The sequence below is a fragment of the Sprattus sprattus genome, assembly GCF_963457725.1.
Source record: "Sprattus sprattus genome assembly, chromosome: 14".
Taxonomy (NCBI): domain Eukaryota; kingdom Metazoa; phylum Chordata; class Actinopteri; order Clupeiformes; family Clupeidae; genus Sprattus; species Sprattus sprattus.
Window position 1 is genome coordinate 24,061,912 of NC_137912.1, and position 12,500 is coordinate 24,074,411.

The 12,500-nt window shown below is 46.7% G+C and overlaps 1 protein-coding gene across 1 annotated transcript in view; it reads left to right on the forward strand.

The window, feature by feature from the left end:
• Positions 1-4,922: 4,922 nt before the first annotated feature.
• Positions 4,923-12,500, forward strand: part of pdzrn4 (PDZ domain containing ring finger 4) — a gene marked incomplete at both ends in the record, with an annotated part of 67,941 nt that continues 60,363 nt past the window's right edge. The window contains one exon of the mRNA XM_080850999.1: positions 4,923-4,991. Within this exon, the coding sequence (XP_080707125.1) occupies positions 4,923-4,991 (69 nt within the window). The remainder of the gene's footprint in view (positions 4,992-12,500) is intronic.

Sequence of the window (12,500 nt, forward strand, 5' to 3'; positions counted from 1 at the left end):
CGTATGGCTCAGTGCTGAAGCTGATCCGCTGGGGGAGATGGCTTTGGCATGTGTGGGGGTGGCCACCTCAAGCCCCAGACTGATGATGTTTCACTAAATGAGGGCTGCTGGTTTCCCATCACTCATTAACACACACACACACTCACTCACACGCACACTCTCTCTCTCACACACACACATACACACTCGCACACACAGACAAACACTTCCTTACAGATGCATGCACACAGACATGACATGTACCAAAGACATGTACCCACACATGCACACAGGCACACACACACACACACACACACACACACACACACACACATAGAAGCGGGCACACACACACACACACAGGCACCAACCCACCAACAAAGACACACACAGAGGATCTGAGACTGAGAAGGAGGTGAATCATGTCCATGACATTCAGGGAGGGCGCCTCAGATCTCTTCTCATCTCTCCCTTTCCTCTCCTTTCCTCTCCTCTTCCTCCTCTCCTCTCCTCTCCTCTCCTCGTCTCTCCCTCATTCATAAAAGAGAAGCCATCCCTGAGTTCTGCAAACTTCCGTCGTGCTCCTGACGTAAAGCCTGACTCGGCCCCTTTAGAGCTGATCTGATCTGAGGGCTGTGTCATCACTCATTCTGTCACGCTCCCTGCTTAAGGGCAGTTCTCAGAACATGCTCTGCTTTGGACTTCTGAGTTCTCAGGTGAGACTGTCAGCCCATTAATATTCCGGGAAGGTGAACCATGATCACTTATCGTGAGCTCAGATTTCAGACCATTGCGGTGTGTGTGTGTGTGTGTGTGTGTGTGTGTGTGTGTGTGTGTGTGTGTGTGTGTGTGTGTGTGTGTGTGTGTGTGTGTGTGTGTGTGTGTGTGTGTGTGTGTGTGTGTGTGTGTGTGTGTGTGTGTGTGTGTGTGTGTGTGTGGAGTCTGCTAGGGTTACTGACATCTCTGAAGGTTCGATTACGTCAAGGTAGATGCCTTACTTTAGAGTGTACTTCTCAGGCAGACGTCATTGCTGTAGCTTCATGACAATCATTCATGACTGTGTAACTTTGGTAAATATCGCTGTCAATAAAGGAACTATTTTGATTGAACTCAACTAAAATGAATGAATGCATTTCTCTTTGACCAAAAAATGGCATCTTAAGGCATTCATTGTACAATATTAGATAGATTGACAACGATCATGCGGATCGTAATACTCTTTGTTGGTGCAGTTGACCACTGATTTGCACTGAGATGAAACATCTGTCTTAGAACACACCTCGTTGCTTCTCTTAAATCCTATAGGCCTGGTCAGGATGTCTTCCCAAGCCCCTCCCCTGGATCCCCAGTGTGGCGTCAGTATTGGACACAGCCAAGCCCTTTTACTGAGATATTGGCAAGGGACTTTCACGCTAAGAAAGACCTTTAAAAGCTTATCGTCAGCCCGGAGGTCACCCTCTGAAGGTCGTCCTTCTGATCACGGATCAATGTGCCCCCACCACGCTGGTCAGATAGTACAAGGAGCACTTTACATTATCTCCTCCATGGTCTGGTGACCTTTGGTGACTCTCTGTTGTCCGTGGCTGCAGGTGATTATGTCACTCTGTTCTGTGTGTTATAGACACTCTACGCATGCTTCTGTGCTCAAGTGCTATAATGCTTTTATAACAAAATTAGCAGAAATTAAGACATAGTTCCCAAGTGAACTTACCTTTCAGGGTAATCCTTACTTGGTAGTTCCATTTGAGTTCATGCCAATAATACTGATGATATTTTTCATTTTGATTTAACTATTTTAATAATTAGTTTAACTATTTTCTACAGACCGACTTCAAAGATGCCACAATATAACAAAACATTTCACACAATGGCAGTGAACTAAGATATGGCCCACAGATTGAGTGGAAATACAGAACGAGAGAAAGAGAGAGGAAGCGGATGGAAGGGAAGGATGGAGAGAGGAAAGAGACAGAGACACAAAAAGAGAGAGGGACAGAGAGAATGGATGGATGGAAAGAGGAAAGAGACAAAGACACAAAGAGAAAGAGAGAGGGGGAGAGAGAGGATGGAAGGACGAAAAGAAAAAAAGACACAAAAAGAGAGAAAGGGAGAGAGAGAAGATGGAAGGATTGAAAGAGAGAAGAGAGAGAGAAGAGAGAGAGAGAGATGCTGTGTGCAGCAGTTCCGATCTATCCTCTACTAAAGCACCACAAGTCAGCTCAGCTCAGCATATCATCATACACAGGGTGTGTGTGTGTGTGTGTGTGTGTGTGTGTATGTGTGTGTGTGTGTGTGTGTGTGTGAGCGTGTGTGTGTGTGTGTGTGTGTGTGTGTATGTGTGTGTGTGTGTGTGTGAGCGTGTGTGTGTGTGTGTGTGTGTGTGTGTGTGTGTATGTGTGTGTAGATCACCATGTCAGAAGTGCTGTTTATATGTCTATATGCTGTTTATTTATGTATAATGTAAACTCGATCAGTGGCAGTGTCATCTGTGTGTAGGGAGATCAAGCCAGTGACATAAATGTGTGTGTGTGTGTGTAGGTGTGTGTGTGTGTGTGTGTATGTGTGTGTGTGTATGTGTATGTGTATGTGTATGTGTATGTGTATGTGTATGTGTATGTGTATGTGTATGTGTATGTGTATGTGTATGTGTGTGTGTGTGTATGTGTGTGTGTGTGTGTGTGTGTGTGTGTGTGTGTGTGTGTGTGTGTTCTCTTCATCTCTATGTCCCTCCTGGGCTCCTCGTCCTTCATACCTGGCAGCTCTCTGTGTCTAAGTGAATGTGGCGTGCACTGAGCTGGCCCTTTGCAGTGTCAGGAATCCCCTGGTTGCAGCTGGAGCAGGCCAGAGAGGAGTCGTCAGGAGGGGGCTTCACTGAGGCTGGCAGCGCTCTGGCTCTCTTCCAGGGGTTTGAGGAAATGAAAGCCCAGAAAATCGGATTACTTGGTTCCCCTGCAGGCCCGGGGGGTGAGGGGTGGCGAGGGACTGCGGTGGTCCGACGCACTACCCGCCACGCGCTTAACACACACACATATGCAGACTCAAACACACACATGCACACAAACACATGCACAAACATACACACATATGTTCACTCATGTATGTGCATAAGCACCAGCTTACCCATGCTCTGGCGTATGTCAAGTGCACATCTGCATGCCCTGGGACACTCGCATGCACCCATATACACATACACACACATGAACACACACGAACACAAATGCACACGTATAAACACACATACGCATACAATATTGTCTATTCACACACGCAACAGTGGTATATATCTTGTTTAAACATAAAACATCTGTTTTGTTTTAATGCTTCTGTTTGAGTCTTTTATGCAGCAAGAGACGAAAATACCAAAATATTAAGGCATGGAGTCCCAGCATGAAACCCACATGATTTAATTTATACACATACTTCATACAGTATGTTGATTAATCAAGTCATGTCAAATAATGTCAAGATTCAATGAGAAATGACACAAGCTCTCTTTCCCTTTCTCTCTCTCACTCGTTCTCTCTCTCTCTCTCTCTCTCTCTCACACACACACACACACACACACATGCAGGCCCCATACATATGTGGTGTACAATGGCAGGGGGGGCGGGCAGTTAGGCAGGCAGCAAATTTGCAAATGATCAATACTGGTCCCAGTTCCTTCCTGTTTCAGTTTGGGGAATGAGAGAGTGTATGTGTGTGTGTGTGTGTGTGTGTGTGGGGGGGGGGGGGTCGCCTCCTTCTTCCACATCAAAGTCTGTTCTCCTCACAGTGGAGCTCTATCCATTAATTGGATTTATCTCCTGGTCCTTTAGAGAAGCTGCTATCTATTGAATGTTTGTGGACACGTGATTGATTAAGTGCTGAGACTTTTTTGGACCCACAGAGATTCCGTAGTAGGGTGAGTTCAGTTGTGGTAATTACTGTGGAGTATAGAAGTAGATTAAGTACATTATATGTGTGTGTGTGTGTGTGTGGTGTGTGTGTGTGTGTGTTTGTGTGTGTGTGTGTGTGTGTGTGTGTGTGTGTGTGTGTGTGTGTGTGTGTGTGTGTGTGTGTGTGTGTGTGTGTGTGTGTGTGTGTGTGTGTATGAGTGTGAGTGTGATGGGAGACCTGAACACACAGACTTCTAGTGAGTCATTGAAGGGCTGCTGAAGCTGAGCCACTCTCTTTCTAACACACACACATACACACACACAAACACACCTCCTCTCCTCCCCTAAGAATAACCAATGAGCCTGATTGTTATTCATGAGCTGGAGTAGGTGTTGTCATGTGCACCGGCGTTGAGAAAGAGAGAGAGAGGGGCAGGGAGAGAGAGAGAGAGAGGGAGGGAGAGCGAGGCAGGGAGAGAGGGAGGGAAAAAGAGAAAGGGGGTGTGTCTCCACGACTACAGCGTGTGTATGAATGTGCTCAATGCCAGTGCACAAGAGGGAGAGGGAGAGGAACGAGGGAGGCAGAGAAGGCGACTGAGAGAGTGAGAGGAACGAGGGAGGCAGAGAGAGCGACTGTTAGAGGGAGAGGAACGAGTGAGAGAGAGAAGGGGAAAGCAACACAGCACACAAGAGGCACTCATATACACACATACACACATGACATACACACTTTAAAACAGCACCTACACACACACACTGGGAAGACCGGCATACAAATAAGGAGAGGACTCTATTCTGGAGTCTGCCAACGTGGACGGATGTGTATGTGTGAGGGGTTTTTAATCAATGAGAAAGACTGTGTGTGTGTGTGTGTGAATTAGAGTGTGTGAGTGTGTGAGGAAACGCAGCTCACTAAGGATGCGCTGATGAGAGAGTGCGCCTGGGTTTTGAGGGAGATCTCACGCGCGTGTGTTCCTGTTGCCAGACCGCCTTTGGGAGGATTTGCCGTGTGCGTGTGTGTGTGCACGCTTGTGTGTGCGTGTGTGGACCTTCTCAGTGACGACAAGGATGGGCTGCAATCTGTGCACTTTACAGAAGCGCGAGGAACACTACAAACTCCTCTACGAGCTTGCTCAGGTAAGACGAAAATACACACACACACACTCATACCAGACACACACCTGGAGGAGAGGAACACACACATTCACAAACAGCGTGCTCACACACAGCTTGTTTACTGGGCAGAGAGAAAACAGAGAAACTCACATTCACACATTCAACACCATGTTTCATTCACAGGTGTAGTGAAACAGGGATGAGTGTGTTACTCATGACACACACCACTTTTTGAATGGGGTTTTGAATGCTTCACCTCTTAAAGAGGGGTACATTTGTTGTCATGGCATACTTGAGTCTGGACAGTGAAGGAAGGAAAGAGCGAGAGAAGGAGGTTTAAGTCTTTCGTGTGTGTGTGTGTATGTGTGTGTGTGTGTGTGTGTGTGTGTGTGTGTGTGTGTGTGTGTGTGTGTGTGTGTGTGTGTGTGTGTGTGAGGCGAGTGAGATGCTGATGAGAAATGGATATGCAGAGTGGAGAAAGGTAGAGAGATGCTGGAGGAGACAGAAAGCGGATCAACCACTATCAGTCTTACTTAGCAGAGGAAACAGAAGGGGTCCTCCTCGATCTCGTCAGCTGGGGTTTGTGACAGTTCCTCTGGGGACACGGACAGATAAAGACGGTGCGCAGCCAACGCAGAGCAGCGCGGTAATCTTTAAATGTATGCTGTAAGCGACTTGTATCAGCTTCAAGCGTGTGTGTGCTCTCATGTAGGAAGGGAGGATGTTAGAATTGTGACTGTCACTGTGAGAGTCACTGCAATGGTATAGTCGGCAGGGTGGTTGTTCTCCTCATTTCAGATGATTACATAAGATTGATACTTGTGTTGCTTTATTATTTATTTCTTTATTCTTGGATGCTTTGCTGCGATGAATCTCTTGTTGCATTTCAGGTGTTTCTGATTCATTAATTTATGTGTGTGTGTGTGTGTGTGCATGTATATATGTTTGTGTGTGTGTGTGTGTGTGTGTGTGTGTGTGTGTGTGCGTTTGTGAGTTTGTGCGTGTGTGCGTGTGTGCTTTTGTGTGTGTGTGGTTGTGTGGTTTGGTGGGGTGGTTGTGGTGCTGGTAAGTAACCCCACATGGTTTGCTAGTAACAGTCCAGTGCCTTTGTTAGCTGTTGTTCCTTATTGAGTTTCACTGCTGCTGTCTGTTGGATTGTGGATCTTGAAATTTAAAGCTTTCCTGCTGTATTATGTCTTTGCCAACCTATGATTTCTATGCCGGCGGAGTTGGGTTTTTATTGTTGGTGTTTTTTTTTTTGGTACACACATAATGTCCTTTGCATGCGCTGAAATGTAGTGTGTGTGTGTGTCAACAGTCAGTGTCAGAAAGTGAAAGCTGTCAGCAGTGTGAATGGCAGCATACAATTAAAAATGGGTGTGTGTTTGTTGGGTAGTATGTGGAAGCAAGTGTGTGTTGTGTTTGTGTGTGTGTGTGTGTGTGTGTGTGTGTGTGTGTGTGTGTGTCTGTGTGTGTGTGTGTGTGTGTGTGTCTGTGTGTGTGTTTGATAAATGCATGTAGGTTTGTCTTGTTATAAGACGCTGTCAGGCACACCCGTTTCACAGAATGGTAATTTTACTCCCAGAGTCCTCACACACACACACAGATACTGTCACACACACACACACACACACTCACACAAACACACATACTGTCACACACACACATACTCTCACACGCACTCACACACACACTCACACACACCCTCCCACCACCCTGCCTCCTGTCTGCACTGGGCGGTAATGAGTGTTTTCACACTGCACTGATCGCACGCTCATTAAGCTATTTTACCCTCTCCTTCCTGGACGTTAATGAGATGTAAAATGTCTCTTTTGTCCACACACACGGGAAGCTACAAGATTAGCGCTGTCAGCTGCTAGCTAGAGTTTTAGTGTTAATTTGAATGTGTGTGTGTGTGTGTGCCTGGTTGTGAGTGTTCGTGTGTATGTATGTGTAAACGTGGGTGGGTGTATGATGTGAATATGAGAATGTATGTTTGTGTGTGTTTGTATGTGTGGGCTTGTTTGCTGATCATAACAAATGAACATTTGTTTATCAACAACAAAAACATTGATGAACAAGATGCATTGCCCTTTAGTATTGGACCCTTGATTACTTGGCAGTATCTGTGTGTGCTTGTGAATCTGGTGTGAACTTTTGTGAGTGTGTTTGGGTGTGCAAAAATGGTGTTTGGGTGTGCAAAAATGGTGCCGCTGGCTCCACACACAAAGGCGCACACACACACACACACACACACACACACACACACACACACACACACACACACACACACACACACACACACACACACATTTTGCTCTTCAGTGCCAATCAAGCCAATGATAACATGGTCACCCAACCTCTTCCTCACTGCCTGTAGAGCTGGTGTGAGTGAGCATAGAGATGAGTGTGACGGGGTATAGAGAGAAGAGAGAGAGAGAGAGAATGTGTATCTGTGTGAAAGAAATGTGTGATTGGGTGTGAAAGAATGGGGGAGAGAGAGAAAGACAGAGAGGTAGTGGAATATGGATAAAAAAGAACGAAATAATAGATTAAAAAAGAAAAAGAGATTGGGGCAAAATAGACAGAGAGAGAAAGAGAGAGAGAGAGAGAGAGAGAGAGAGAGAGAGAGAGAGAGAGAGAAAGCAGTGGAAGAACTGGCTGCACGTGTCCCTGTCCATTGCTGGCATACTGTGAGTATGCAGTGGCAGCAGTAGTAGCAGAGTGGCGACCCCCCCCCCTCACCCCCTGTCGACCCTGTGGCGTTGGTGTAATGTGTGTGTGTGTGTGTGTGTGTGTGTTGTGCGCTCCAGTCGGAACAACAAAGCACATGCACACACTCGCTCTCCTCTATTGTTTAGGAGGAAGCCTACCTGCTGCTCAGGCACTTTTCCAAAGCCCCACGCTCTCAGTTTAACTCTGCGTGCAGTCCGCAAGTGTGTGTGTGTGTGTGTGTGTGTGTGTGTGTCTGTGGCCATCCATGTTTGATTAATGTGTAGTCTGTCACTGTGTTTGTGTGTGTTTATGTGTTTGCTCATGTGTATGTGGGCAGGGGTTTGGGTAGGGCAGGTGTATCAGTATGTCTGTGTGTGTGTCTCTGTGTGTGTGTGTGTGTGTGTGTGTATGTTTGTGTGTGAGGAGGATTATGTCATATGAGTCCACAGGAATGCTCATCTCAGTTTCAGTGTGTGTGTGTGTTTGTGTGTGTATGTGTGTGTGTTCTCCTCTGTGTGTGATATCTATGTCTGTCGTATGAATGTGTGCATAACTGTTTTTGTGTATGTGTGAGTGTGTGTGTGTGTGTGTGCGTGCGTCTAGTTGTGTGTGTGTGTGTGTGTGTGTGTGTATGTGTGTGTGTGTGTGTGTGTGTGTGTGTGTGAGAGTGTATTTGTGTGTGTGTGTGTGAGAGTGTGTGACAGCAGGAGGCCACTCTATTTTCTTGAGCAGTATGAGAGGTAAGGTAAGAGATGCCACCTGTCCCCGTGTCACTCAGCGAAAAAACCTTCCCGCTGTCACTCTGCGTATCGCTCACAGCGTCTCCACGGCGACGAGGACCAAAACACTCCCCACAATACCCCACGGCGAGAGCAGGAGATGGAGTGAGAGTGAGAGAGCTCTCTTCACAGATGGAAGACCGTGGTGAGGATAGTGGGGGAGGGAGAGGAGAAAACGAAAGAAAGAGCGCGAGAGAGAGAGAGAGAGAAAGAAAGAGAGAGAGAGAATGGAGGGAGGATGGAAGGAAGGCAGGATTGCACACATAACACCGATCTCTTTGGTATGGTCTCATACAGACTCATTTTCCCTCTCTAAACTTTGCCCTTCCTCACTGATGTGGTGACATGAGACCCTCCAGCACTGATTGCCTGTGTTTCTCTCTGTCCCCAATCCCAGTCCCAGTCCCAGTCCCAATCCCAGTCCCAATCCCACATCAGATCCTGAGTTCAATCGGACTTCCAGGGGTTACTCTCCCTCCCCTCTGTTCCTGCTCTGCATTGCTGCTCTTTGCCCCCATATATATTTATATATATATCCATGCATCTATCATAAACATACACACACACACACACACACACACACACACACACACACAAACACACACACAAACACACACACATATATATTCATACACCCCCCTTGCTTTGTACTGCCTCTCTTTCTTTTTCTCACCGTTTCTCACTCCTGTTCTCTCTCTTTCTGTTTCCCACATGACTATTCTCTCTCTCCCTCTTCTTGATAATTCCCTCTCTTTCTGCTTCTTTCTATCTCTCACTCTCTTTTTCCACTTCCCTCATCCTAACATAACACAAAAATTAAAAAACATCTTGTGGCAGAGTTCAGTGACACAGTTCCTTGTCATTTACCTCAGATGGATCACATACCTTCCCAGACAGCTGCCGCTGTGTGTATGTGTGTTGAGAGTATGATTGAATATGTGTATGATTGAGTGTGTGTGTGTGTGTGTGTGTGTGTATTCCACAGCAGCCAAGCTCATTGTTTTAAATTGGTTTGGGTTTTCTATGAATAATACTATTATTATTATTACTATGTGTGTGTGTGTGTGTGTGTGTGTGTGTGTGTGTGTGTGTGTGTGTGTGTGTGTGTGTGTGTGTGTGTGTGTGTATGTGTGTGTGTGTGTGTGATCTGTTGCTTTCAGAGAGAGGGCTTTGTGGTTTATTGCATGTTGAACAGTCATCTTCCCCTCATGCATTGCTAGTCCACAGCAGGCATGGAAACTTAGTGCATTTACTCCCAATCACGATTGGAGATGGAGAACTCAGGGTGGAGGCTTTGGCAGGCTTTGAGAATGATATGACTCCATTGATTTTCTTTCGTGACATGAAAAGAGGAAACTCTAAGTTGTTGTGTGATTAGTGATGGTTAGAAGTGTGGTGTCTGTGGTTTGTATGTGTGTGTGTGTGTGTGTGTGTGTGTGTGTGTGTGTGTGTGTGTGTGTGCGTGCGTGCGTGCGTGCGTGCGTGCGTGCGTGCGTGCGTGCGTGCGTGCGTGCGTGTGTGTGTGTACTGGTTGTGCCCAGCATGCTGAACCATGTAAGCTGTGTGTGTGCATTTGTGGCAGGAGGTTCATGTGTGTGCATTGGCTGCGGTCTTTAAGCTCCGGGGTGTCAGGTGTGTGTGTGTGTGTGTGTGTGTGTATGTGTGTGTGCAATATGGTGGTCGTTCAGGTGACTTAGCTCGTCACAGCTCATTTGAGGCGGAATTATGGGTTTGGTTCTGATTCCCAAGAGAGTGTGCTGGCAGAAGGTTAGTGTTACTTTGTGTGTGTGTGTGTGTGTGTGTGTGCGTTTGTTTGTGTTTGTCCGTGTTTGTGTGTGTGTGTGTGTGTGTGTGTGTGTGTGTGTGTTTGTGTGTGTGTGTGTGTGTGTGTGTGTGTACGTATATATATGTGTGTGTGAGTGTGTATGGTAAGGGAGGCAAATATGTGAGCATTGTGTGGGTTGACTGTTGTCATCCTACAAGTGTGTGTGCGTGTTTGTCTCTGTCTGTGTGTTTGTGTGTCTGTGTGAGTGTGTGTGTTTGTGTGTCTCTGTCTGTGTCTGTGTGTGTGTGTGTTTGTGTGTCTCTGTATCTGTGTGTGTGTGTGTGTGTGTGTGTGTGTGTGTTAGCTGCGGCCAGTCAGCCATTCTCTCTGGGGTCAGGCCTCTATATTGGCCCAGCTGCCATGCCACATGCCCTGTCTGTGCCGCAGCATATGGGGGAGAGGAAGTGAGTCTCCTGGAGCCCCTCTGCCTCTGGGCCTCCTACGGTGGCTGTGGAGACTCAAACAGCGCCGGGTGCTCTGCAGCCACGGCCAGCCATATGGAGCCCCACTGAACCTGGACGCCGCGCTCATAACCATCATCAGGTTTAATGGGACTGCAGATGGGTGGGGGACCTTTCCAGGGACAGGCCAAGTGGAAGAATCTGTGTGTGTGTGTGTGTTTGATTGTGTGTGTGTGTGTGTGTGTGTGTGTTCATGAATGTATTTGTGTGTGTGTGTGTGTTCATGTATGTATACGTGTGTGTGTGTGTGTGTGTGTGTGTGTGTGTGTGTGTGTGTGTGTGTGTGTGTGTGTGTGTGTGTGTCCATGTGTGTGTCCGTGTGTGTTCATGTATGGATTTGTGTGTGTGTGTGTGTGTGTGTGTGTGTGAGTGTGTGTGTTTGTGTGTGTGTGTGTGTGTGTGTGTGTGTGTGTGTTTGTGTGTGTGTTTGTTTGTGTGTGTGCGTGTGTTCATGTATGTATTTGTGTGTGTGTGTGTGTGTGTTTGTGTGTGTTATCTTTGGCTTGTATTGTTGTCTGTATCTCTCTGGACCTTTGTCTGATTACCTTCAGTGTGCCCTGATGGCTGACGGAGTGTGAATGTAGGCATCATCCATCTGGGTGTCAGCAGTCTTGTGAGTGATGCTGCTCTCGCATGAGCTGTGATGGGGAGAACAAAGGTAGGCTGGGAGACACTCGCAGTGTGATTGATCTGGTGTCCAGCGGCAAGATAAGCCAAAATAAGACCAATAGCACTGGCTATGCGCAGCTCAGAGCAGTGAGAGACTGCCTGACTGACTGACTGACAGACAGGTTAATTTGTTGGCCATGTTTGTGTATGTGTGTGTCTGTGTGTGTGTGTGTGTGTGTGTGTGTGTGTGTGTGTGTGTGTGTGTGGGTATGTGGGTATGTGTGTTTGTGTGTGGGTGTGAAATCCTGTCAACAGAGGCCAAGTTTTCAATGCATGCCAGTCTCTGGCTTAATAATGTGTAGCTCTGGGGGAAACCAGCCCACTCTCTTTCTTCTTTCTCTCTCTCTCTCTCTCTCTCTCTCTCTCTCTCTCTCTCTTTCTTTCTTTCTTTCTCTGTGTCTTTCTTCATCCCTCTTTATATATTTGTCTCTTTCTGACTTTGTCTCACTCTCACTTCCTGAGTCTCAGAATTTAAATCCCAAATATATATATGTATAGTATGTGTATGTGTGTGTGTGTGTGAGTGTGTGTGTGTGTGTGTGTGTGTGTGTGTGTGTGTGTGTGTGTGTGTGTATACATATATAATATATATTATTTCTGCTTGAGACAGCTTTGATTTCAAGAAAGCAGATTTGTCCATTTCTCAGGTGGACAAGATCCGTCTGACCTTTCTCAACCCTTCCCATCATGCATCATTCATACGGGCAGACACTTTACTGGTCTTCACTTTCACGACCGCTCTCTGCTTTGTTGTCCTGGCTCAGTTCTCTGGTCTCCCATGTTGCACCCATCAACCCTTTTTGTCTTGGTTGGCTGTTTACATCAGGAAGTGATTCTCCATGGTCCACAACCAAACCCAAACTAAGTCAAGATCTTTGAACCTGAGATATTTAGAGGGAAGTGACTGTAGCTTTCTTGGATGGTTTGTGAAGGGTAAATGGGTAGAGCTTGGTTTGTCCTCTTCATTAGACTGTAGGTTCCAGCACTGCCACTGACTGCAGCGTGGGCAACTCCGTGGTCCTTGTAAACATGGTGACAGAAGGAGAGATGGATCAAATCTCTGGAGACTCATGGTGGCACA